Source organism: Spodoptera frugiperda, chromosome 25 (assembly GCF_023101765.2).
Source record: "Spodoptera frugiperda isolate SF20-4 chromosome 25, AGI-APGP_CSIRO_Sfru_2.0, whole genome shotgun sequence".
Classification (NCBI taxonomy): domain Eukaryota; kingdom Metazoa; phylum Arthropoda; class Insecta; order Lepidoptera; family Noctuidae; genus Spodoptera; species Spodoptera frugiperda.
This window is the reverse complement of record NC_064236.1, coordinates 10703703-10731404: the sequence shown is the minus strand read 5'-3', so window position 1 is coordinate 10731404 and position 27702 is coordinate 10703703. Positions and strand designations below refer to the sequence as shown.

Sequence of the window (27702 nt, the reverse complement as noted above, 5' to 3'; positions counted from 1 at the left end):
GTGAATACAATGAAAACCATATCAGGAAGTGCATCGAATGAATGATGAGTGATGTCATACAACATGCTTATCGTTAAAGTAAACAAAGGGCATGAAGTAGTCCGCTATTTTGTTACATATTTGATGACACGTTTGTGACGAGTGATTGAATATGAGTACATAGTACCTATTTTTGAATACAGTAAATAGTAGGGTAAATTGGGTGTTTCTGGACATGCATATTAAAATGAATAGATAAATATAGGAGCCACTAGATCATTCTTTTCAATTAAATGAATGATAGTGAAAATTGGGGGTTTCTGGATCTCCTCTGATCCAGAAACCCCAATTTCAACCTACTCACGGGGTCCCAATTCAAATCCTAGGCACGAGAGTATCAATGGACTATTTTTAGAAAATTCGTAGCATGCAGTCCGGATTGGAGCCTGGTGTTAGAATAGCAACGCTCACAATTATATAGAAATCACAAAGCAAGTAATTGACAAGATGTGGATACCAATTACATTAAACATCCATTCTGTGTTAAATTAAGAAATGTTTTTAATTTTCATACTCGTCAAATGCCAAGATGCCAGACTCGTTAATCGAGTAGTTGCAAGCGCAACTGCCCGGGTTCGATTCCCGAGTCGGGCAAAGTATTGCTGAGCTTTTAACGGTTTTTAAAAAAAAATCAGTATTAGCACGGAGTCTGGAATTGTGCCCAATATATTATGGCAAGAGGTTCATTCTCTATTACATGGGACTTATAACACAAATGGTGAAAAGTAGGTGTACATTGTATAGCGCAATGTGCACCTCTGCCTACCCCTTCTGGGATAAAAGGCATGACGTAGTTGTTGCATATTTTCATATTTGTCTAATTACCATGATAAATAATGCTAATGTGAAAAATACACATTTGCGATTTACATGCCCCAATAGATAGGTTAGATAGATAGGACGCAACCTAGTTACCCAGTAACATTGACATACATTTGTAATCGATCACTGGTCTGGTCTATCCTAATATATCTGCCTTCGGAGTCCATTACCTACTTGGGAAATACCACGTATTGTATACGTGTCGTGATGGCCCAAAGGTTTAAGACTCACGCTTCTCATGCATGAGGGTGCGGGTCCGAAATTTACCAAAGGCAAGTACCAATGTGACTTTTGCCAAGTTTTATAACTTGTATTATGTACTTTTTAAGATCACTTAGACACCATTGACAGACAGTAAAGAAAACATCTTGAGGAAACCTTTTTTTTTTTTGAAGGGGTGAACCGTGAAATCATCCAATGACTTCACCCGCCTTGGGTGAGGCGAGAGGGAGTGTCAGACTCTTACTGACTAAAAACCACCCCGTTCCTTCTCCTGCTTTGAGCAGGAGCCCCGGTAACCTGTTACGTTATCCGCAGCTCCGGATATCTTGCGGAAACCTAGGCTTGTAATTTCGAATTATAAGTTTCAAATCGCCAACATGCATTGAGCAAGCGTGGCTTTTGGTCAGCAGTGGCCACTTACAGGCGGTTATTGATATACTAATATTTCAATGAAACACTATAAATGATTCTAGGTAGGGATCGTAACTAGCGTTGCACATAGGACCTCTAACTCTGGACCTGAAACTGTTCTATCTAGAGAATCAAATGCATTCTTATAGGAAACCAATGTAGTGATTTTAATAGAAGTAATCTCACACGCCCTATTCTATTCCTATAAGGCTCCGGAAAGACAGGTGGCTTACTTGGTGCATAATACATGTAGACCAAAGCTTTTTGATTCACCTGACGACTAGGTTACTTGGATACGCGGTGTCCCTTGTATTTTTTATCTTTAACGGTGGTTGCATTGATAGGTGAAAAAACTATGTGGCAAGTGGATTTTTAATATTATATTTTTTCATCAATTGTGTGGAATTTTCTACTAATCTTGTTATCAATTAGACAATAGTATAAAAATAAGCTAATAACATATAGGAAAAGGTTTAAAAATAAAACAAACGAATATTTTTTTTATTTATTAATCCAGAAATTACTACACATGCATTCACCGTTTATCGGTCCGCTTAAAAGTTATTGTAAGTAAAGTGATAAATATTCAACGATTACCTCATAAAATGAATCCGTCTACACAATTGTAAATAGAAAACTAGGATCTCTAATGAAATGTTAAACCAGAACTTAATGTTAGTGTTAAAAACAACTTCATAGCCCCACCGAATAATTGCTGTTGAGTTATAAATAAAACAAGAATAAAATAAACGGCTGTTTTAAGTGCTCGTCTCTTATATCGTCGCGACACTTTTCTTATTAAAACTATGGACAAACAAAACCATGTCCAGTAAGTGCCAAATCGTAAACCCTTAATTCATTGTAAGAAATAAATAACTCCATTATTGTCACCCTCCCCAACGCTTCAAAGTCATTTAATTATCACATTTAAAACGCGCATTTAGTAGATATATTTTCTGGATCAACTAATATCGAATTGCCCTCATTCGGTGGGATCTTAGAAGGAAATAAGGCAAACCAAGGCCACAAACACACCATTTCTCATAAAAAAATTTCATGTAAAATTCATTTAACTTTAAAACACAATAATAACTTGATTTACGCTAATAAGCGAGTAATTAGATACAATTAGTGTGAAATTACAGAAGGCGAACTCAAATGTAGTTAAGTATTCGAAGTATAACAAAGAAAAGTGAAATTATTAACAAACAGAATAATCAAAACATGATAGAGTGAGTTAAAAGAATATAAAAACAATTGCACACGTGTACGGACGATTGAGAAGACAATAGTACTCATATAGTTAAGTACTGGTATAATACATGCGTTGGAACTATTTTTTAAATACTCATACGACACTTAGGTTGGTCAAACTCTCCGTATACCAGTAGTGTGCATCCGCTCTGACACTACTGCAAACTAGGACAATTTAAAGTTACCTAAGTAGCGTTCGAGTACTCAAGTCACTATTTTCAAACAACAAACACCGAGAATTGTTCACAATTGTGGATTTGGCTAATTATTTATTTATGATAAGAATAAAATCTACGTCCATAATGGTAAGTTACATTTATTTGAATAAACACAGAATACCCATTCGGATATGGTTGGTATATGGTGTGAAGAATTGACAGAGATTATCTGGAAACATTTACTGACTATGAAATTGAATAATTAACTAGTTTTCTACTGTTATATTTATGTCTATTCGACTTCTTAACTATTGTGTAATGTAGACAATCAATTTGAGATTAATATTGTACTTAGACAATTACGGGAGTGGGGTATGTAGGACAAGGATAAACACATTAACCGTAGACATCAATCGTTTCTAGTTCTAGTTTAAAAATCCACGTCAAATATCAATTCAGGCTCTTCAAATCCAACCCTTGTGTTTTCAAGCTCAATTATTGTGATTTATCATGTGCGAGACTCCGCCGACTTACCGCCCTAAGCAAACCAAAATTTTGAGCAGCTTTGATATTTGATGAGAACAGTAATTACAACTATTATAATAAACACATATTAATTGTAGACATCTATCGTTTATGGATAATTATTTAAGTATGATAACTCGCTTACTTAGGCGATTACATTCCTAATAATTTACTGTCACTACTTTAATATTGATTAATTCAATGATGAAATATTTTTAACCAATTCTAAGTAAAAAGTTTGAACGGTACAGTAAATACCCGATTACATGGAATAATATATCTGACTTTGCCAATACTCATTCATAATCTTTCCCAACTCAATTAGGGTCGGCAATAAGTATAGTCACACCGCGTTACTTAACCCGGTAAACGTCTGTATTTTACAGGCAGCATCACAACCATCATCCCACAATAGATATTGTAAGTAGTTATTATTTGTAAAATAAGAAAACTGTATTTCGTTAATGTTATTTTTTTATAAAGTTTTCATGTCATGCTTCATCAATAAATAAAATTAATATAAATATCATGTTAAAAATAAATAGGTGCGTCTTCTGTAAAAATAATATATAAAATAGAAGTACTTCATAAATTAGCTATCTAATACCTCAAGATCCCAATAAAATCAGTACACGTCCTTTGGGCATCAAGTAAATCAAATGCACGTTTAAAATTACACTAATACATTATCAAGGAACAAATGATTCCATCAAACAAGTTGCATGCGTACGGCAGAGGCCGCGGTCAATATAATCGGGTTTCCACTGTATATAAGTTACAATAATATTATTACCTATTGCATTAATTTAACATTTAGACATTGAGAGACCATTGGAAACTATGACTCCTAACTGCAAGCTGTAAATATGTAGAACACCGTAAACTATAAGCAAACTACTATTGAATAAGCCGAATACAATGGCTTACAAAACTATTCACTCCTCTTCCTGCGGTTGGCCGCCGCCGTTCTCTTGTGGCGGCGGTACACTACTACTTGTCCTGAAAATTTATAAAAAAAAAACATATTATTAAATGGAAGAAAGTATAACAACAGTTCGAAAAAAATTAAGATATGTTTTGTTATTACAACAACGTTATTACTTTCACTTTTTTGTACACAGTTCAGACAACTGAGGCGGCATAAATGATGACCATGTTTTGACGAACTTTGAATGTAGGCCACACCGATGCAGACGTAAGCATGCGTGAAGCGTTAAATAATTTCTCCTAAACATTAGATATTGAAGTATTTTGCTTACCTATTCATGTTGATAAATCGAGCGGCAGACGTGAATCGCGTTGCGTCGTAATCCGTGGAATTAGCAGCACGCTCCCGAACATAATTCCGCATATATTCACGGAATGCAATGCGCATCGGGGCGTTGTCCTGCGCTTGTGCTTGCATGGTAGCTGGCCGGTCGTTGGCTGCTTCACGCAAACTCTCTGCCGATGTAACAGATAGCATTTTAAAACATAACCTCAAAACCTATTTATTATATCTGTATATGACACGCTATACTGATATTTCATCGAAATTATTGTTTTAGAAGCAGAAAATCCAATAAAAATCTTCTTATTAGCACAGCAATTTAAAAAAGTTGTAAATGTTCGTACCTTCCATAAATCCATTTAGTGTGGTAGGCGGTCGAGTCTGGCGTAGGCATCGCCGCTTGCGCGACGGCATCCCCGAAATATAGGCATCGCTGTACGGCTCCTGCGGCTCCGATCGCTGATTCTGTTGATCACGAGTGAACACTGGCACCCACTCCTCGCCCCAGTGCTGCAGAATCATCAACGGCGGTACCTGCATGGCGCCCGGTACAACCAAACATTAAGCAGTGCATGTGCAACGCCAACTAATACAATCGTGCCGACAGTTCCTCAATTATGCCACAATTACGCTCTCTATATTGCCACTTCCACGTTTCCTCACTGCTGCTTACATAAACACAACAAAAACTCGACACGATATGACGGCTTCAAGTTTTTCCGACTCGAAGTAGGTGCTAATTTAATATTCCGAAAAATTTAAATACAGTAGCAATTGAAAATTATAATTTGGTGATTTGAAAACATGTTGGTCAAAGAAACTCCTATGTTTGGTGTGGAGAGTATCCGTTTCTTTTTTTTATTGCGTTTTGTAGTGTATGTGTTTGTGTGTAGGTAACATTTGATTGTAGTGTAAATGGGACTTACGAATCGTAAGTTTTGGTCACTCGCGTTGCGTGTCGGAGACGCCGGCTCACTCCTTTCCTTCGGGGTCCTAAATAATTTCCAAAAATTAATAGTACACAAATCGATATAAATATGCCACTATTGCTACAAAATAAAAATAACTAGATTGTTATTTTATTCCCCAAGAAGAACAAATTTCTAATCGGCCGTTAGTTTAGTTGGATTTTGAAGAAGATGATTGGCCCGTGTAGATGCATCATTAATGACTTTATTTTACTTAATTAGCTAAGTATGCAATCATTATTGATGTGATTGTGTTGTGTTATATTGAATATGGTTAGGTTAGATACGTATGTAGATGACAAGAGCCAACAAAAGCTTTATTAAAAGAAAAAATAATAGTTCTAAAAGGCTTCTACAAACTATGCCGTAATCGCCTATCTAGCTGCCGGCATAAAAATATATGCAGTATGCTGCCTGATTATGCCGGTAGTGAAAATGGCGACTCATACATTCAAAATCTGTCGGCGGCATAGTTCGTATCAGCCAAAACGAAAGCAAGTGAAATGATTAATTGTTAGCAGAAAAGAGAAATCGAAACCTTGCTTGCATCAGGGCCATTTGAGACTAGTACTAAGAAAAAAAATAAACAAATAAAAAAAACAAGAGGCTCAACGCCGAAAAATATTAAGATCCGAACTAAGCTATCGGCTGATTAAAAATCTTTAGTCAGGGGTACCTTAGAACTCACATAACACGACTGGGCGAGGTGACGGGTGACTGCGGGGCTGTGTTGGAGGTGACGGTGTGCGAGGCGGCGGTAGTGGCCGGCGCGGATACCGCGGGCGCGGCCGCCGGCACCGAGCCCGAGCTCGGGCTCACCGGGGTCTCTTCCTGTGCTGAAGGAGCTGCGCTAGACTGAGAACTTTCATTAGTTTGTGCTGGCTCTTCTCGAGCCGGCTGTGACGACGGTGACACCTCCATCGGAGTGGGCTGCTCATCTTCCAGTGGTGGCGGCTGAAATATCAATTAAATAATATCTTGCCTCACATATACACGTATACCGTCAGATAACTTACCGATGTCACAGCGGTGGCTCCTGGCCGGCGGTGGAGATGTTGCTGAATGTGAGCGCAATGGGAACCCAATGTGTTTATAATAGCATTCAGATTCTCATTGGCGAGTACTAATACCATTTCCTGAATAGATTCGTCGAAATAGCGAATTCTAAGATCCTGTGAAAAGACATTTTCAAGTGAGGAACGAAATAATTTGAGTGTAGGCATATAATTTTATTATTTCTGGTGCTTACCAAGAAGGTCCTGTAAAGCTGACGCAAGCCATCAAGGCCTTCAACGCACAAGTGTGAAATCAAAGTGCAGAAATCAGTGTAGAGCCGGGAGAAGACAGCGTAGAATCGAGCGGGGTACATTTCTCCTGTGGAGTCTGACATTACTGCGCCGATCAGGGCCGGGAGGCGGGCACGGAACAACGAGCGAATGGAGGCGTAGGCATCAAACTCATCACGCAGTGGAGTGATAGTATGCTGTGTGAATCAAATTGTATAATGAGTCATTGCATATCGAATCATCAAAATAGTCGAATTTACAATAAAAATTTTGATACAAATATTGCTAATTTACCACAAAGACTTTTGTTTATCATTGATAGTCATTTGGTTACCAGTATTTTTATATAATTCTTAATTCAAATCAAATAAAAGAACATAAAAACAGATTTGAAAAATGTAACAGTAAATACTTACCATTTCATTGATAAAGTCGCGGAATTCGCTGACGAAGAAATCAGTAACAGCCAATACTGAGGTGTCGGATCCTTGGGAGTTAGCCCTGGTCGTGAGGTTGTGTATGTAGTTGCGCAACAGAACGCGCAATTGCATGAACTCGTGGGGGACGAGCACTGGTTCGCCGTTCATCGACTGCAGTGGTTCCGGAAGGAACAAGTGACGAGCCTAGAATATAGAAAATTAATGAAGTAGTCTAGTAATTAATGGTCAATGTATAATTATAGTTGGTATTTTACATTTAGCATTTTTGAGTTATTCCATTTGAAACTCAGTAAAATGTTCGCACACTATTTCTTTTTAAATGACCTTTTCTCTGCAATGTAGCTTATAAGAACATTGTTTGCATGTCAAGTGTATTTTTAAGATGTTTCATAAAGTTTTAATACACGTGTGTCGAAATTTCTTTCACAATTTAAGTGTAAATGTATAACTTTCATAATTTTGTAAATGTTTTATTACTAAAGAGCAATACTTACAACCGTCAGCAAGAAAGCGCTGAACCAAGACTCCTGTGAAGGAGCGCTGCTGAGAAGACGCACAATAATAGTCATGTGCTCCTGCAATGGAAAGTTCATGTTTAATTAACATTGCTTTAAGTATTTACATAATGTTTAACATCTACATGGACGGAAGCCAAGTTATATCCAATGCAACTGTGCTATACGAGTAACTAAACAACGGTTATAATCAGCTGCGCGAGTTTCGCCTATGATATGACTATGAGCCCCCAGCACGGCTTGAAACTAGTCCAGTTACCTCAATCAGTTACGAGAGTAAGACGTACAACATATTAGTATTAATAGTACTTACGTCATTGATGTGATGGTTGCGGTGCATCAAATACTCGATATTCTGAGCAGCTACTCTCTCGGCTCGAGCTCGTTCCTGTTGTACCAGCTGTTGTTGCTGTTGCTCCCTAAACAAGAGAAAATAACATGTTTTAAGTACAAAACCTGTAAATAATTCATTGATTTTAAGCAAATTTTTAGCCATAGCGAGATGTAATTGTAAACTGCAGTTTCACACTTTCAGTGAACAATATTCATATTTAAATAATGTATCATGTGTTTTTATGTTCATATGACAGTTTGACGATATGAATAAGTGTCTGTACATACCTGCGACGTTGCAGGCGACGACGAGCGTGCTGACTGTCGCATTGCAAGAATCTATCATAAATCAGAGTAGCCAGAGAGACGGCCTGGGCGCGAGTCGTGGTCGTAGCACGGCGAAGGTGCAGACTCGCAGCTGTCGACAAACATAATTTCAGTCAGATTATAATGTACACGTCTTAGGGTAAAAAATGTATACAACTTAGTTGTACAAAGTTGTGTGAAGTAAAAAATACCACATACATTGAGAATTCGACGTGGTGTTCGTCGAGTTTGAATCCTGGCTAGCCGTTGCAGGTGTCTGTCCAGTGCCCGACTGTGTAGTTTGTCCTGTTTGTCCAGTTTGTCCAGTTTGTGCAGCCTGTGCAGCTTGAGCAGCCTGCGCAGCTTGAGCAGCCTGCAAGGCCTCGGCCACTTGGTTAGGGTGAGGCGCTAGCAGTGTTGCTGCTGGTTGGTAGTTCGGGTTCTGTAGAGCCTGCAGTACTGGCGCCAATTGAGCTGCGGTCGGCACGCTCGGGATGTGCAAGGTCACGCCCTCTACGCCAGGCACAAGGCCCTGGCGGATCACTGATGATACTATGTTCTGCAGCAAGTCGGCACTTGGTGCTCCGCCCCAAGGCATCGGAGCGACGTATACTAAAAAAAAAATCACATTTTAGTACTAAATTAAAAAAGAGAAAGTTTTAGAATGATGTGGCATGTGAACGTAGGATTGAAGTGACCATACCTCCGCTCTCGCCCGCCGCGGGCTGTGAGCCAGTAGTTCCAGTGCCAGTGCCAGTTCCAGTTCCGGCACCAGTGCCAGTACCGGTGCCAGTGCCCGTGCCAGTGGCCGGGGCAGTGGCAGTGGCCGTGGCAGTAGCCGTGGCTGTGGTAGTGCCGGTACCAGTCGTAGCACTAGTGTTAGTTGCAGTGCCAGTGCTGGTACCAGTGACCGTAGCCGTAGCAGTAGCAGTACCGGTACCAGTACCGGTGCCGGTTCCAGTTCCGGCGCTATTAGAACCGGTAAGGATCGTGCCAACGCCAACAGGACCTCCGTGCGGTATCTCCTCCATACTCATCACAACTTCTACTCCACCAAGACCGGCCGATTGGCTCAATCCTCTAAATAAATTCTCAAAATCTACGACAAATACAAATACATGGATATTTAATGAAATAAAATACAGTTATATAATATATCATAGCATGAAGCAAGCTATATAGATTATGAGAGGTACAATCTACATGACTACAGTATGAAAGTATCGAATTAACTATTACTGAGCTCTGGTTGTAAAATAATTAAGTAGGTACTTCGTTAAAGATTGAGCCGGTGGCATTTACAAAATACTACGCAATAAAGTTTTAGTTGAAGTTTGAGGAAGAGACAGATACGCAGTCACGGAGAGTATGCCCCTGATCAAGCAACGGGGTACTTACCGAGCAGTACTTGACGCCTGGTGGCGGCAGCGCCGTTGTTGCCCTGCTCCTGGGCATTGACCACAGCAGCGGCGTTAGTCAAACCGTTCAGCAGAGCATTCTCTAAGGGGAATGCGATGGGAACCCTTGTCTCTATCTCTACTTGATACGTGATGGGATCTGGCTGAATGTTTATGTTGACGGTTGGTTGGGTCGTCCTACCGGCATGAGCAGTGGTGTGGCCGCTTGGTTGGACTCCCTGAACGCTCGTGATACCGTCGCCAGCGATAGACGTTTGGATGGTGGGGCCCCTGTTGCCGGCCGGGCGGCTGGCCGTGTTGGCCGCAGAGCCGGTTTGTGGCTGGGCCGCGGGTTGCGCCGTCGCTTGCTGTTGCTGAGGACTCGCGGCAGCCTGCGAGTTCTGTGACTGCGATTGTTGCTGCGATGACTGTTGTTGTGGATTACGTCGGTTTGACTGCACTACGTTGATGTGGGCCTAGATTACCGAAATATGACATTACTATCACATAACACTGATACTGGTATGATCCTTCTTTACATACTGTATATTCAAAAAGCACATACCTGCATCGGGATAGGGTGACGAACGACGCTGGTATCGGAAGTAAGGCGTGGGTTGCGCTGACCGACTTGGAAGTTGATGTCGCTAATGGCATGGTAGGCGTGCGCGAAACTGTGCATTATATCTGTTACCATATCTACAGTACGCTGAGCACTGATACGTTCTTCTTCTGTATATACAGGTGGCTGCGGATTAAAAGACATTTTGTTAAAGAACCAGAAAAGTAAATGAAAGCAGCTAAAATATCAGGTTTGTTATATAAGTCTTCAACATCTTGCTACCACGGTCTATCACGGAGTAATAAGCTCCTATTTTAACCCTCTAGCCTCGGGACTAAAAAAACTAATCTTTTTAACAAAACAACCATAAACTTATTCTTACCAAAAACCAATTTCTGAACATATAATTGTCGTATCTTACCTCGGGGTTATTGGCGGCTCTAAGCATCCTGATGTAGTTGGCCCGGTATGGCGTGAATTGTTCCTGAAGAGTTTCTAACTCCTCAAGTAACTGGGCAAGGTCACGTGGGCGGGTGTGGCGAGCGCGCAGGGCTCTGATGGCTCTGTAGCTTCTGTTATACATGCAATACATTTTAAATTAATCATTTGCTTAAATGGTAAAATAAAACGACAGAAGTTTATAATATTTATTTCCTTAATACTGTTAAACAGACTTTTAATCTTTATTAGCCGCCTGTTATCTATGGTAAAAAGCATTGTAATAAATTATACTAGTAAATTCACTAAATCTTTAAGTTCTGTAAGCTCATTTTACATTTTAACAAATTACATTCTAAATAAGATCTTTATTATTCTAACCGTAAGCTAAAGTAATTATTATTTGTGGTTTTTATTTATACTTTGTTTTTAAACTATGTTGAAATGTATAACTTTCCATTAAATATAATAATTGAGGTTTTGGGAAGAACAGAATTATATGCCAGTATAAATAAGTACCTGCGGCGCGCATTTTGGGCGCGAGCTGCGGCATCGGTGGTTTCATCGCCATTTTCGTCAAGCAGGGGTTCAGGCTGCATAAAACATAAAAAACAAACATTTTGATACCTCCAATCAACTCTTATTCCAAACGTGACGTAGTTACATGAGAACAATGGAATCCAATACAATAATCAACTGATATATGTATTATGTTTTCAATAAACCAATTTCTCAATTCAGGAGTAATTAACATAGCTAATTAAAACATGTTCGGTTTCTAAAAGGCTGTGTGAATCTTTATATTTAAGTTGATACTTGTCAGTTAAAGTCATCATACGAAAGTATCAGGTAGGAATGTCTTATATTTTATATAAGATATAAAGACCAGTAAGTAATCATATTCCTTAATCCTTGAGTTACCTTATCCTTCAATTAGCTGACAGAAGAGATACATATGCAAGTATCTATGCATAAAAATGTATCATAAGAGCAACACCAAATCATTTCATTTCTTATAATAATGATAATGCGATAGAGTGGGAATAAAAACGGTATCTGACAATCCAATAGAAGTATGGTCTCCACACTTTTATTTGCATCCATTCCTAATAGATAGATCGATTATAATCTTAACTTCTCATTTACAATGATTGAAAAGTTATCGGAGTAAGTACAATCCCGCAATAATCTACACGCGACCAATCAAAACCATCAATACAGTGGTCATGTACACCAGAGCCAATCACGAGCCTTCAAAATGCCATGCATAGTGATTGGTTCCAATGATATGTTGGAGATTATATAGACAACCCGTGTCGTAAACTAAATAGATAAGTTACATAGTAGCCATGTTATCAGCTACCGAATCTAGTTTCAAGCGCTTCTTGTCAGTATTTTACGCGATCAATCACATTCAGATTAGATTTGAAATTATAATGGTTCTTTCAGAAACCGTTGTAGTTTTAATTATGTTTAATTTTATTACGTTTTGAGATTATAGAGAGTAAAGAGCTTACTACAAAACTTATGTTAATAACATTCAGAGTATATTATAACGAACTAATATTAACAAACATTAATACTTATTATAATGTCACTACATGCTAACATATACCTATAACATAGTACATTTACGAAGCCTAACAAGCTCACTAAGGATTTTGGAGGAGTTATCACAAAAATAGTGGACACGACAACATATGGAACCACGATAGACTTATGAGGCTGGGTTACGAAACCTTACGTTGGACATGGAGATAAATAGAACTTTTTATAAACATTTATTAATATAGGTTCTCTATCAAAGTGTAGGCAGTGGTTTAGGTACAGCCTTTATAACTAACTTGATTTTTATCAGTTACATATTGTTATTACCAGAAAGATGATTATTATTCCAAGAATATAACTATACTCTTACAAATGTAGTAATTAATAGCATTTGTATATTTTGGATGTGGAACTTTTCAAGTTTTAAGTTCGATTTAAAACTAAAAATTTTAAATTATATAACAACTGTCGTATTGTAACCTGAGGCCAACCTAGGCGATCGAGGTCACACAAGTCTCGAGTCGCATGTCGAACCTAATCGATACCAAGTAAATTACATCCAGGTTCATTAAATATTAAGACAAGTTCTACCTGCACCACTTGATTTTCTAAGAACTTCCATGGACTTATCGATTGAATGCTATTTCTGTCCATGTTACACTGCTACTTCGGTTCGTCATACACGTTATAAGGCTTTGAACAAATTCGTTTTAGTTGCATTTTTAGTAAAGAGAAGGATACATTTTTAGTATATGTGATTTAAGTGTAATACTTTCACACCTATTGAGACAAAATTGTGATGGATGTTATCTTACAAACAAAGTTGTCTTCGTTATTGATTTATGTAGGTATTGTAGGTATATTTTAAAACAGACATACAATTAAATTATTATGGTTTGAGCAATTAAATCGCGAAAAGAACGCGTCAAACACGGATAATGTTAATGAAACATAATTATAGTGCTGTTATGGACAGACACAAAAACATAAAACAACACACTTTGCAGTCTGTAGGTTGATGCGCAAAGAAATCAGCCGAATTTTGGTCCAAACAAAATCCTCATGAGTCTGCCGTAGCGTCCATAGGCCGCGTGAACACTCCAAACAGTAAATGTAAAACATGACATGCTCATACCGCAACTACAAAAACAACAGATTACCTCGTCATGCTGCGTACCGGACGCTGGGTCAGTATCCATTTGCTCAGTAGGACTTTCACCGCTTGCTGGTGAACTCCTATTTTCCTACAGTAGGCACATTAACAACATAAACAACTATAAACGAAAAATTCCATCTATATCATGATATAATATCAATACATACATACAATAATTACTACGTTTTGTAGATCCGATTGATTTCATCAATCTCACATCGAATCAGCAAAACCATAAAAATGAATTCAAAAGTAACAAAACAAAAACATCAACATGCATATTCATACAGTTTAAAAAAAACGTGCAATATTGATTGAAAGGGAAAATTTTATTGGTAACGAAATAGTTTCAAGACCATTTCTAAACCATGCAAAATCGATTCTAAATCGTTTTAATTCATTTACATTATAATTACAAAAAGTCTATTAATATCATTAATTTCGTAAATTATATCAAAATACATACAGTTTTTCCGACAAGAACAGAGTAAGACAACACCTCCGTCACACAGACAGTGCGCAATCCAACTGCAGTTAATAGACTTGGTCGGGGCGCCTCATTATGCCTTTATATTTTATTCAGTATCCCCCCATGAAGAGGTTAATTTCCCCGCATAAATCGATATTAGTTAATTATGCAGCCAGATGTTAGAATAGGAGAAAGGACAGGGACATAGAACATGTACAGCCATTACTGCAAACACTAAATATTACTTATTCGATACTACTACACCTTATTGGATTCGGATACGATGCCTTATGGGGAACATCTCCGTCTAACAATCTTACCTCTCCTTCGACATGCGCTCTAAGGGAGGCGAGCGATGCTTTGATTTCTGCGATCATTCGGCGAATAAACTCGAGGCGGCCGGTGGTCGGTGACATCGTTACTTGTTGGTCCATCAAGAAGTCAGAAGGACCGGCAAGCGACTAGAAAAATAAAGTTATTCTTAGTAAAACATTATATTCATGTCCTGATGCTTTGTGTGCTTTCCCAATTTGTGATAGGGTTTTTTTTTTGAGGGGGTAAAATCATCCAATGACTTCTCCCGCCTTGGGCGAGGCGAGAGGGTGTCAGACTCTTACTGACTAAAAACCACCCCGTTCCTACTCCTGCTTTTCGAGCCAGAGCCCCGGTAAACCCGCTAGGTTGTCCGCAGCTCCGGATCAGGCATCAGCCCTACTGGGCCCCATCTGTGGTGGTCTGATGGTATTTTGAGGCGCGCAAGGAACGCGACGCGCCGCACGCACGGGAATTTGTGATAGGGTAAAAATGTTATACAAATTGATGTGTAGACCATACTGTTACTATACTACGACTATACTGTGTGACCATTAGAAGTTTTGTTTTTTACAGGTTACTAGCAAACCCGGCGAACTCCGTCTCGCCACCAACGATTTTCAATGTTTTCCTGCTTTTCTCTTGATTTTTTCCTGAATTTTGGAGGAGCCCGAGACCTTTCCAACGAATGCACAACCGTGGATTTTGGTTTGTGCGTTCTGGAGACAAGCGTCAGAAGGAAAACCTGACTTATTTTTATATAATAGATTATGATTTTAACGGCACTGGGCAATGTTGTATCGGAGAGACAAAGACCTATAATAAATTATAAAAAAAAACGTCATTATACCTATATATGATGGTATTGATGGTATACGCAATCATTGAAGTCGTACGAAGTCAAATGATTGAAGGAGACGGAAGCGCATTTCCTTGTATTAGTAGGGTCGGCAGTAAGGCAAATATAAAGGGTTCGCATTGGAACGTAACGCGCCGGCAGTTAATAAGGATGCATGTGGCGCTGAGAATCAACGTTACATACTTTTTTTATTTGTACTGACTTCTGTCTGCAACTTCGTATGACTATAATTTTGATTTCCTGCGCCCATGGGATTTTTGAGTAGAGCTTTAAATTTTATTTTCTGTGCGAATTTTAGGGAAAACAATCGTCTCTGACAGTTGTTACATTTAGACAAGGAAACATACATTTCATATGTATACCCTCCATTAGCTTAAGATTTGCATTGTTTGTTACTATTAACTATTATTGACAAGAAACAAGCCAATTTAATATATAATTTAAAAAAGGCAAATCAGGATATACCATGAGATGGAGTGGTAAGCAAAATAGATAAGTACTTTAATGTAAAAAATATTTAAAACTGAAACAACCCACGACTGTTAGAATGTTATGCAATAATATCTTTCATCGTTTCATTGTAGAGTTCCTGTAACTCACTTTCAATTCCATTATCAGATTAGCATCATGTCACCATGATTGTATTGCATATTAGTTTGTTATCGAGATAAAGGGCATGAGGAGACGTGCATTGGCCGGGGTCGTTTTTAATCAGTAGAAGTCTGTAACACCCTCACGCCTCACCTAGGGCTGGAGGAGCTTTAACCAACTAAGCCACGGCGCCGCTTAAAGTATGAGTGTGTGAAGACGTGCCATAACAGGCGTTGCACCACGGAGGCTCTGGTATTGGTCTACTAAGAGGACCCTGCGCCTCCTTTAGGTGCAGATGGTGGCCACCGGGGAGGTTTTAGTGCGGTAAAAATCCCACACTCCCTAGTTTTGTCCCCAAAAACCTAGGCGCCTTTTGATGGTTTCCCCCCGTCAACAAAAAAAAAGGGCTGGAGGAGCTATTTGATGATATTTCCCTCAAAACAGTTAGTTCTTGTGCCGTTTCTAAGAGGGATTAACAAAGAAATTACCATCAGCCTCCTTATTTGTTGCTGCATGTTGTTGGATGCAGTGTTTTCAGATCCGGAGTTGACAGTCGGAGCACTTGGGACGCTCTGCCGCGTCTCAGGCCCGGGTGGTGCTCGCTGCACCAAGTGCACGACTTTGCCGTTGACATCTGTGAATTAGAGAGAAGATTCATGTTACTATTGATATTTATTGTCATTATCAGGTGTAGTAAGTATACAGTTAAACATCTTATATCTTTTATAAGTTTAACATATTTAGTAATGGTTTTTATTCTGTTATTTAATTTTTATACTAACTATACAGCTTTTGGAACCAAATCGCCACAACCCATATTGAACTAATTATTGTACTTTAATATCATTTTTTAAAGAATATAATACTTTACTATTATTATTTTACCTCGAGTGTAAATATTTAGTTAAACATGTTTTTTTACGTTAGTTTTGTGGTTATTTTGTTACCTGAGGCTATACTTTCTCAATTTTTAAACCGTATCGAAAGATAGCTTTAGCTATCATTAACATGTTCATTAATTATCAAATTAAACTACATACATAATTATATGTTTTCTACGATTTACATATAAGTAAATATGTATGGATCGCGCCGATCTATTATAAATCATGGCTTACAAGAGTTGCAGCGGTAGGGGACGATGTGGCGGGTATTTCTTTAAAAAAAAATATAATTATGTAGTTACCATATTCTGCGAGACGTTTCTCATCTTGCAGTACTCTGCCGCAGAAGATTAGACGTTGAAGGCTGGGTTCTATTCCCATCTGCTCCCTCACCTTCTCCTTAAGTTGTTCCACCGTGATCTGAAAAGATAGGACATAAAACATCAATATAGAACGAGGAGGGACCTTCTTTATTATTTAATACTTTTGATTGGGATAAAAGGGTAGTCTGTTATTAGTTATAACAGGAGTTTTATTATTAGAAGTCAAAAATTACAATATTATCTCTTTCTCGGCAGCTGCATTTGCAACATTGCAAGTATGAACTGCTGCATCACGTAACATAATAATATATTAGATACTCTCATAAAATATACTCGTACCTACTTAATTCTCAAGAATCACGATTTGAGTCTACATAAAAAAAGGATTGCAAATCGGCCCTAATTTTTGTACTATTCTAAGTGGGTTATAATACCCTTCTTTTTTTCAAATAACTATTATCTCAGACATAATAAAGCGTATTATTAGTCGCCGACAATATATTTTTAGAACAAGACATCTGCTATCAGTTTACATCGCAGGATTTGTTTTGGCTTTATTTCGAATTCATGTAGGTGCGTCTTTCTTCAACCACTCGTATCGCACACTTTTATAACTCCAACTTGATAAACTATGATTTGGTTGACGCGATATAAAATAATCAGACTTTTATTTGCATAACCATAATGGCATCTAGAATTAGAACATCTTTCCGTATGTGGATAACCTATCTAGAAATTCTACTAAATACATTACAAAAGCAACATAGTTGCAATCAGTTGATCTTTACAGTGAATCTTAAAATATACCTATTCTATTTATTTAGATTTTCACAAAGACTTCTAGATAATATTATGTGCAACTTTGTTGCAAGTTCCTCTGTTTACTTCTTAGGATGCACGTTTGCTCCCAACAGTATGCTAAGGGGAGGGGTTAAGGTAAAATGATTTTCAAAAGGTATGTAGGTAGGTATTCTTAACTTAGAATTCAGGTCTGCCAGGTTAATAAGCTAAGATACATTCTTATGATATGTGACATTACGATAAGTAACGAAGTAATAATACATATGTATTATGTTAGGTACTCTCATACAGTTTATTTTCAAATAAGTGTTGCACATTTTTGTTTTGATGAGCATATTGCCCAATGCGACATTAAATATGAGATGAATTCAAATATAAGTGCAGGGATAAAAGGAAGGGACGCGAGATACAGCAACTACCGGCCCAGGGCGAGCTCAGGGGGCTCGGCGGGCTGCGCAATCGATCTAGATTGCGCGCAGCCCGCCTCTCATCACACAATTAATAACTACGTCCATATATCGAGCCACATCGGTAACATGGGTGCATCCGAGCGCCCTGCCACACCCAACACGAGCTCAGTTCAATAAAAACAGTAAATTGAAACACAAAAGCTAGCTTGTGGCACGTGGCGCTTCAATTGATATCATGTATCTGCTGAACATTTGACCTTTTTTCAAAGTAACCACAATAGGAAATGGTAATTTTTGTGGCTTTGCTTGCGTATCAAAGTTGCAATAGTTATAAAACATATTTCAATAAATATCGATATTTGAATATAACAATATAATGAAAAAAGAAATATAGGTAGGTACATTAACTATATCAGAGAGTTTGAACAGGATGTTCGCATAGCCAATAATATTATAGATTTATTTTAACACCAATATCAGTCGGATTGGCTTTGAACTTTGACCCTTTAATGACATAACAATTTAGGTAGGTAGTCCCTTCTAACTTTGGCTAAACATTCGATAAGTTAGGAGTATAATACATAATTCAAATCGGTCCTTTACCGGACACCTTGAAATAAGAATGTTTAACTTAGCTGTGCTCAGTTATTATTAAGTAATAAATTACCATACTAGATATTTGTTGGGCGCACAGCGCAACGGAAACTGCGAGCATAATTATGTCCTTTTCTTACATTATTAATCATAGCTGTTAGTATTTTGAGCTAAACGCAGACATAATTCGAAATCGCTTAAGGCATTTGAGCAATATAAAGTGAATGCTATCATGAATATTTCGCGCTGATTCTTTGTTCTTCTCCGGGCTCGGTGCATAGCTCAAATCAATAAATTACAACCTATGTAGATACATACACACCCAAGCGTCTGGTTTATTGAAATTGATGCATGCGCAGTACGATCGCAGAATCAATAGTATGATGGAGATGGCAGGTACGAAGCAAGTCTAGCCACGCGGTTTGCAAAACTCGATATGACATGGCGTCCATAGCTACTTTTGATACAGTAAAAATGCATTCGCTTTGTTAATGCTGCAGCCGTTTTTAAGCGTATTTGATGTATGACAATGAAATAAATAATTTAAAAATATCGCAAATATCGTACATAATACGTAATTAAATTACGTACGCTTATAGACTAGACTATGTGTATACGCGCAGCAAGAACCTAACTATTTAATAATGATTAAAATAGTATCGTAATTAATGAGTTTCATGACTATTTTAAATAATATCCCTACTTAATGTAATAGAGATATTATTAGACACATACTACAATTGAGATGTATTGTAATGTAACATAATGCACTTGACTGGGAAGTATTGTTGTGATATATAATTGGTAACTTGCATAAACTGAACGCCAATTGACTAGCTTCCTGTAACAAGTGCGAGTCTCGCCCCCTATTGTACTACACCCACTAAATACATCTCATCCGATGACTGAGGTCAACTTATAATGGAAGTCGTGGCGTGTAATTTGCAATCGACATATAACCAGGATCAAAAGAGCAAGGTTATATTAAACCATAAATTACGTTTGCAACTGCATGCAACAACACCCTATTTAGCTCATAAATCTAAACAGAGTGGGTAATCAAAACTATGTTTCAGTTACTTGGGTAGCACTTTTGTCGTTTTTAACTACCTAAGTGACTGCCTATAATATGGTTTTCTTTATGCGGGTTGCGAATAGATAGAACACGACTTCAATAATATTGATTATCTTTCGACGTTTTAAACTTAACTTGGAGTTTGACAAAGGTGGAAAATAAAGATAAAATTTTGACTTGCAAAAGTCTTAGCCAAATCTACTAGTAACTAGACCGGTTTTAGGGTGCTTTTCCACAGGGATGTGCTATGTAGCTATGCTTCGAAGATGTAATAGCTAAGGTTTGTTTTGTTGGGCTGCATACTAGGTTATAAGTTTTAACTTGTACCTTTTTAAAAAGCAATAAAAAGCTGTGAAACTATGTGACCGTTTTCAATGATACTAAGCTAAGAGTAAGATGTGCTACAAAGATGCACCACCACAAAGTAGCTGTGCAGGGAAGATGCTTAGCTTGAGTATGCGATGTATCGGTAGTATGGAAGCCATCCATAGCACGCATCTTTCCATTCTGGTGGATATGTGCTATGTTACGTTGCTGTGGATGCATTTGCCTTCCACCGTTCATATTCATTGATACACATAACTTAGCACTGGTGGTAAAGAACTCAGCTTTTTTTTTTAAGGGGGGGAAATCATCCAATGACTTCTTCCGCCTTGGGCGAGGCGAGAGGGAATGTCAGACTCTTACTGACAAAAAGCCACCCCGTTCCTACATCTGCCCTTTGAGCCGGAGATCGTCGCGCGATCCCCGACGCCCGAAGTGTCGGCTGGGGCGTGAGAAAGTTCGTTCCCTAACGTACCCCGCCTCCTCCTTAGCTAGCAAGATTGCTTCGCAGAAGGAGATGCCATCCCAGTTCCCCTCGCTCCGCACCAAGACCTGAACCAATGCCGGACGCGAGAGGTCGCCATTGCCGACCACGGTGGCGGTGCTCAGTCCTCTCAAGCTACTCCCCAAAGAGGGGACTTACCGCTGCAATGACAGCGAGCCCAGCCCTCGGTTACGAGTACTTATGAGAGTCTTTGCTGTCATTCTGCCATGGGATCGCGCCGGACCTCGTCCCGCCACACACTAATCTGGCGCGACAGAGGACTTTCACCTAGGCAATGCGCTTCGCGCGCAAACTGAACACGCGCGAAAGCATCTTCGCTTCCAGATCCCATGACGGTAACCCGGCAAGGAGGTTCGCCGTTCCCCGAAAATAGTGCGATAACTACGGATCACCCGGATCATGACCCTCAGCCTCCGGGATGTGAGCAGCGCCCGAACTGGCCGACGCATCAGATTCGGGGCCCATACAGGGGTGCGGTAGAGGGCCATGGCTCGCACGATCTCCGCGTTGAACCTACGGCAGGAGGCATTTGGTCCCCCGATGTTTGGCAGGAGCCGCTTAAGCACAGCCCTCGTCCGTTCCAACTTAAGAGCCAAACAAACGGACTTAGCTATGTTTTTTTTTTTATATGGAAAGATGCGTGCTATGGATGCTACTATGAATGTGTGTTATGAATGGCTTCCCTACTATCGATACATAGCATATTCGAGAGGAGTATTTTCCTCGCATAGTTACTTTGCGACGACGCATCTACATAGCACATCTTACTCGCACAGCTACTTAGTTTAGTATTGTCGGAAAAGGTAAGACTGGTAACACGGCAATCATATTATATTATAGACACCACATACTGATATTATATTACGCAACATATCACTGAGATAGGTATTAAGATTTGATTAAAATAACGAAACTCCGTAACATAGAAAAGAACAGTCGATTCAATATGTTATGAAAATTATAAAAATCTAGAACTTTGTCAAAAGATGACAATCTCTAAACATGTAATGTGATAGATTCATTATTTCTTCGAGAAGTATACACCGTTTGGATAGTTTTTTAAGAAAATAGTATCCAGAAGAAACTAAAGTCTTTTTAGATGAGGTATTTTTTTAAAGTTATGACGTCGCAAGCCTTTGTTTACTACTTTTAATAATAAATAATATTAATTAATTAGCTAAAAGACTAAACAGAATTCCTTTATTTCATGCTCTGGTGAATTGTAATTTATTAAACCAGTATGTACCTAGTTTACTTATTTACTTCAACTAGTTCATGTATGCTATGGAGACTGCATCAAGTGCGTTTTTCAATTACAACGGAGACTGCAACTAAATTCCATCTCAAACGGAACGAACATGCAATAGCTGTGACAATTAATTGAGATCAACATGAACAACAAAGGTCAACTCAAAGTTTGTACATATGCCTCTCTAAGCTCTACAATGTAATACAATACAATGTATATGCTTTTAAAAAAGCAAATGCTTGGTTAAAATCTCTTTAGCTTGAGGTCTTGTATAAGTTGAAAAAAAAAAACTTTACAGTTAAAATAAGTAGTTAGCTAAGTATCATTTATTTCAATCAAAATTTTGTCTGTTTTAATATTTAGGTAGTGGTAAACTGACCACCTAGTCTTTAGAAGATTTGTAGTGTAAGTGCAATGTAGAGCACAGAGTGGGCACAGAGTAATATGATATGTAGTTACATCGCTACTGCTAACAACTAACAACAAAGACCTAGTCGACCGTATCCGTTACTGTGTTCCCAGCCCCTATCGCGCGCAGCAAATATGGCACAATTGGCAATGCAGTAGCAAATGTTCTCAAGCACATCCTAACCGTATTGAAAAATATTCAAATAAAATGAAATTAAAAGTTTGAAAAAATATTAAATATTTTTAAAGTAAATTAAATTAATATTAATAATGACCCGCTGATTTACAAAAAATAGTATCTAGAAATTAATAAATAGTAAAATAAAAATATTTATATCGTCGTAAGTGATATCGTAAAATAAGGTCCAGACCGCACTATTGCAGAAGCACGGAAACATGGTACTTTATTTTGTGAACCAAGAAATCGGATACAAGGGACTTCCAGTCCCGAAACTGACTTTGTATCGAGCTTCTTGTGTTTTACCATAGTGCGTTCAGGACCTTACACATAACAAAACAAAATAATACAAATTGCAGAAGCAGTAGTATATCACACATAAATAAAGAACATACTTAATAAATAAACATTGATATTTCATAACAGCCCTCATTAAAAAAAGTTCAATGTTTCAACAGAGAAAGTTTTCTTTGACACATTTTTAAGCCCTAAGCTCATTGGTTGCATGGGACTTGGTATAAAGGATTCAAGGTTATTGATTGGCCGCGTGCCGACAATGTCAGTCGGTAGCCACTAACCACCCCACACTTAAGGAAGGATTATGGGAACTAGGGAAATGTTACAATGTCACGAGGTTACTGTCAAGCCACTATTTGTTTGTACTAAATAGCAGTCTTTTTTTTTCTTTCTTTTTTTTTATTAAACGTTGCCCCACATTAGGATTTTATCCTGTGTCGTGGGTGCGTTTACAAACACACAAGTTCACAGCAGTTCTTCTAATATTTTTGATGTAGCTGTATGTATGCATATTTTTTTATTCTTCCTTTAGAACTGAACTGCTTAATAACTATAGTAGTCGTCACTTAGGGAGATGTTAATTTAGTGGTTGTCATATACATTAAATATTGAGCATCAAATAATGATGTAGTAATTCATTATCTAGAAAATAATGAAATGCTTTTTGTTTTTAAAATCAGTAAACTAGAGTAGCTAATTGAGTAAGTAGTCAACTCGGACCACATGCCTACGGCCCATTTGGGACGAGTTGGGGAAATTAAAAATAAATTATATTTTTAGTGGTCAACTCGTCCCACGTCACTACCACAATGAGATAAGGTACAGTCAGTAGCAAAAGGGTTAGTGTGGAAATAATAAAGTTCTATTACTTTGTTAAAAACAAAAGATTTTCTAAGAACTTCATTCTATCTATGTTATCATTTACTTTATAAGTGACCGTCATGACCATTGTTAAAGCCACACATGTTTACTATTCTTAGTAATTTTGGACAACACATGAATTTGTGCGATTGTTAAAAAAAATGAGCTAATAAATTATTTAACCGACACAAAAAAAGAGGTTCTTACTTCGTAAGGATTTTGTAATATGAAATAATTTACGAAAGTAAAGAAAAAAACTATAAAAAAATATTTTTAATCTTGTGTTGCTAACTGTCCCAAACATTGATAAAGTTTAAAGATCCATACAAAAAAAAAGTGGGACGAGTTGACCACTAAAAATTTAATTTATTTTTAATTTCCCCAACTCGTCCCAAATGGGCCGTAGACATATGGTCCGAGTTGACTACTTACTCAGCTAATTATGTATTACGTTTTTGAATATCTGATTTAGTACTTAAATGATATTTTCTGTACCAGTCTATTCATGCTTGTACTTGTATGCACCTGCAGCCTAAGAAATAAAGATAAGCTACCAATTGACAAATTAGTCCAATCAGTGAATCATATCAGTTAGGTATTTGTTGTTTTATGATATTATTATGCCTAGCAATCAAAAAAGTAATAAATATTTAGAAAACAAAGAAAAATTGTGAAAATTTTAGTAAATTTTGTATGATGGTGCATCTAATATGAAATACTTATTCAAGTACCACTTGTGTAAGCTGTAACAACCTGGCACAAAAAGAGAGTAATTTTAAAACCCAGATCCAAAAGAAAACTCTAATTGGAATCAAAGCATTAGTGAGCTTCTGTTTAGTGTGTAGACTTGCCAAAACTATGTTTATTTTTGACAAAATGGTTTTAATGACCTCTATTCAATCAAGCCCTTTTGTTTGATATTTCAAACTGATATCAGACGAAATTTGTTATATTTGATATCTCAAAAGAAAAGGCTACATTATAGATACATAATGGAGGTAGTATAGTCTGGAAACAGTTAGATCATATTGTATGGTAATCAAGATTAAGAGTGTCTAGTGTGAAGCAAATATTAGTCCGATCAGTCATCATCGGAATCAGGAATGGGGTAAAATTTCATTTACTGAGTTTGATCAAAACAAACAAGGCAACCTAAATATAACCGTTTCATAAAAATATTGTGCGTGTTGTGGTGGTATTCCATACCAAGACTACCAACATGAGGTATATTGCAGTAAGAAATTTGTATGAAGTTTAATTGCATCTTAAATAACAATTAAAAAGTTAATTGTATCCATCAGATGGCCTAGTACGAGTTTATTTTACGTTTAACGAGATGGAAAGGTTGTCGCGTTATGCCCTCGGATTGGTTGGTTCACTGAAGCAAGCCAATCAGAGTGCTGAACGCCATAACGTTTCTATTGTCGTTAAACATAAAATAAATTCATATTGAGCCCTCAGTTACTATTATTTCTCATCATCCTCACTTACCACCTGGCTAGATGGTGGTTTAACACTATCCTAGTAAACTATAACCAGATAATAAGTAGTGTGGTGTAAGCAATAATTGTATCAATAGGGCACAAGTCCATGAAACTAATGTGAATCTCAAGAATGGGCTGTATCTGGATACATAAATAGTTTTTTTCTGTATCTGTTTGCTTTGACATTGTATTTCTTCATGCTTTTGGGGATAAAACGTGTCACATTGCGATGTTGTTTCCATTGACTACCATTCCATTTCCATTGTCACATTGCGATGTTGTTTCCATTGAGGATTATAGTTATTATAATATAACTTTCAATAGTCCTGTATAGTCCTGAATTTATGTATTTCAAGTTTCACAATTCATATTATGAAGGCTTGAAATACATAAATTCTCATCATAATAAGTTACTATTTGAAACTGACTCAAATGAAATTAGTAAAACTGTATTGACATTTGAAAAACATGATGCCGCATTTGGAACTCTCTAACAATATTTTAATATCCAACATGAATTATAAATATAGTTTTATATACATAGAACACCATCGTTTCCACCAAGTAAGTCAGGCAAAGGTCATACCATACCAATCATTCAGTGTACACACTATGACGAATGTGACGATACCCGTTATTAACGAATGGTGGCTTATTATTTATAAATTGCTATGATGACATGAACTATTCATACCATCATTGCAATGATGATTTGAAAATAATAAATGATAGATGAAATTGATTAAGGAGATCATTGAACCAGTAATATAAGATTTACCAGATTTTGTAGTGTATCAAACATCAATACAAGTTATTTGCTGGAGTGCAGGACGAAGCAAAATGTATTTTTTCTAATGCCTAAATTAACCGGGAGTCAAGAAGTTGTACTGAGTAAACATTAAGAATTCACACAAAATTGCACAATGCACTGTAGTGTGAGAAGTATTAATTTTTATTTTTGTAATTATGTACACATCTCCGTTCAATGTCATGATCAATGGTAAGGTTTATTAGAGTGCTGCAGTAACTACAGATATATGAGAGGAAAACAGTTAAATATTTTACAAATCTCGGTTGAGGGACCTGAGGAAGTACTATTTTCTGTCTGATGTGAGTAAGCTTATTCCAACATTGCTCTGATGTGACAACTCCAAAAGATGTTGTCTATCCATCATTAGCCATGTCCTTTAGTTTAGAGAATAGATCAAAGTGCATATCGTTCCTTTACTCCCCCTTTTTTTTATAGAGGGGAAAAAATCATCCAATGTCTTTTCCCACCCCGGGCGAGTCAACTCTTACTGACTAAAAACCACCCCGTTCCTACTCCTGCTTGTCGAGCGGGACCCCCAGTAAACCCGCTAGGTAGTCCGCAGCTCCAGATCAGGCATCAACCTGACTGGCCGCCATCTGTGTTGGTCTGATGGCTTTACTGACCCAACTGTTCAATGCCAAACTTACCATTACTGATAATATTTTTAACTTGAAATTGATGAAATGTAACCATACAATTCTATATTCTACTTTATTGTCATATCTAACACTGTAAGAGCCCGTTGGAACAAAATTACAGAATAGTTAACAAGTACCCTCAACCTCGTAATATTATGCACAGATTCTCTGTCTCCTACAAGTAATGCAAGTTGTTCAAAAATTTTGGGATATTATTATAAGTAGAAGATAAGTTTATAAAAATGCTTTAGAATTAGTCCATAAACATGTCCTGTGTTGCAACAAAATTGTATTTTATTATAGTTGGTCAAATAGCAAGCATTCATTAGAGGATTACAAGCCTCTCAATGGTTCTTTGTGACATATAGTTACCTACCTACTATAAGTTTTGCATCCTACTCAAACCTCCATATTTTATTGATTGCCTAGTCTAGTTCAGGGTACCTAGAGAGAGGTTTATTGTACCAGATATGTGTCAAAGGGTTTCAACATGATATCTGTTGATATTATTTATAACCCGTGACACTAAAAACAGCGAAATTCCAACAATTAGCATCTTATAAGAAAAATATTCTGAGACCTTCATCTTGAAAACCTGCTGAAAGGACAGTAAAAATGACTTACCTCATCGTCGACTGAGAACCGGTGGTTATTGGAATCCAATGTTTTTATCGTAAACTCAATCATTTTTTACACGAAAACATGAACGCCCATAGAAGGCAGATAATTTGACGCGTGCCTAAAACAACAAAAACTTGATTTTAAAACGTTTCCAAAGTACTCTTCCACACTCGAGATAATACACAATCAATATATCGATTACTCACGTCTATCACAATAAATTTTTTACATAAATTGCTGACGATTTAAAATAAATTTTAATCGGATCGGAGTGTGCATTTGATGCCTGATGGTGACAGCAATCAAAAGACAGAGTTGCCATTTTAGAATTTCTAGCAACTGGATTGATCAAAACAAA

At 37.5% G+C, this 27702-nt stretch overlaps 1 protein-coding gene across 5 annotated transcripts; it reads right to left on the bottom strand.

Annotated features, from left to right (window-relative positions):
* Nucleotides 1-1987: 1987 nt before the first annotated feature.
* On the bottom strand, nt 1988-27702 carry LOC118268583 (large proline-rich protein BAG6). 5 transcript variants are annotated; one of them, XM_035583140.2, is made up of 23 exons: nt 27551-27701; nt 27348-27462; nt 17068-17185; nt 16370-16515; nt 14440-14580; nt 13655-13738; nt 11466-11539; nt 10930-11080; nt 10512-10694; nt 9948-10422; nt 9253-9648; nt 8769-9161; nt 8532-8661; nt 8224-8329; nt 7890-7970; nt 7372-7578; nt 6919-7152; nt 6686-6841; nt 6358-6623; nt 5628-5694; nt 5046-5235; nt 4691-4874; nt 1988-4430 (listed from the first exon to the last, which is right to left on the bottom strand). In XM_035583140.2, the coding sequence occupies exons 2-23, from the start codon at nt 27408-27410 to the stop codon at nt 4367-4369; spliced, it is 3909 nt and encodes a 1302-aa protein (XP_035439033.2). In that variant the 5' UTR covers nt 27411-27462; nt 27551-27701; the 3' UTR covers nt 1988-4366. The 5 variants fall into 5 exon arrangements, 4 of the variants coding, with proteins under 4 accessions (XP_035439033.2, XP_050560366.1, XP_050560367.1 ...); XM_050704409.1 differs by having other exon boundaries at nt 27348-27477; nt 27551-27660; XM_050704410.1 differs by lacking the exon at nt 9253-9648 and having other exon boundaries at nt 10149-10422.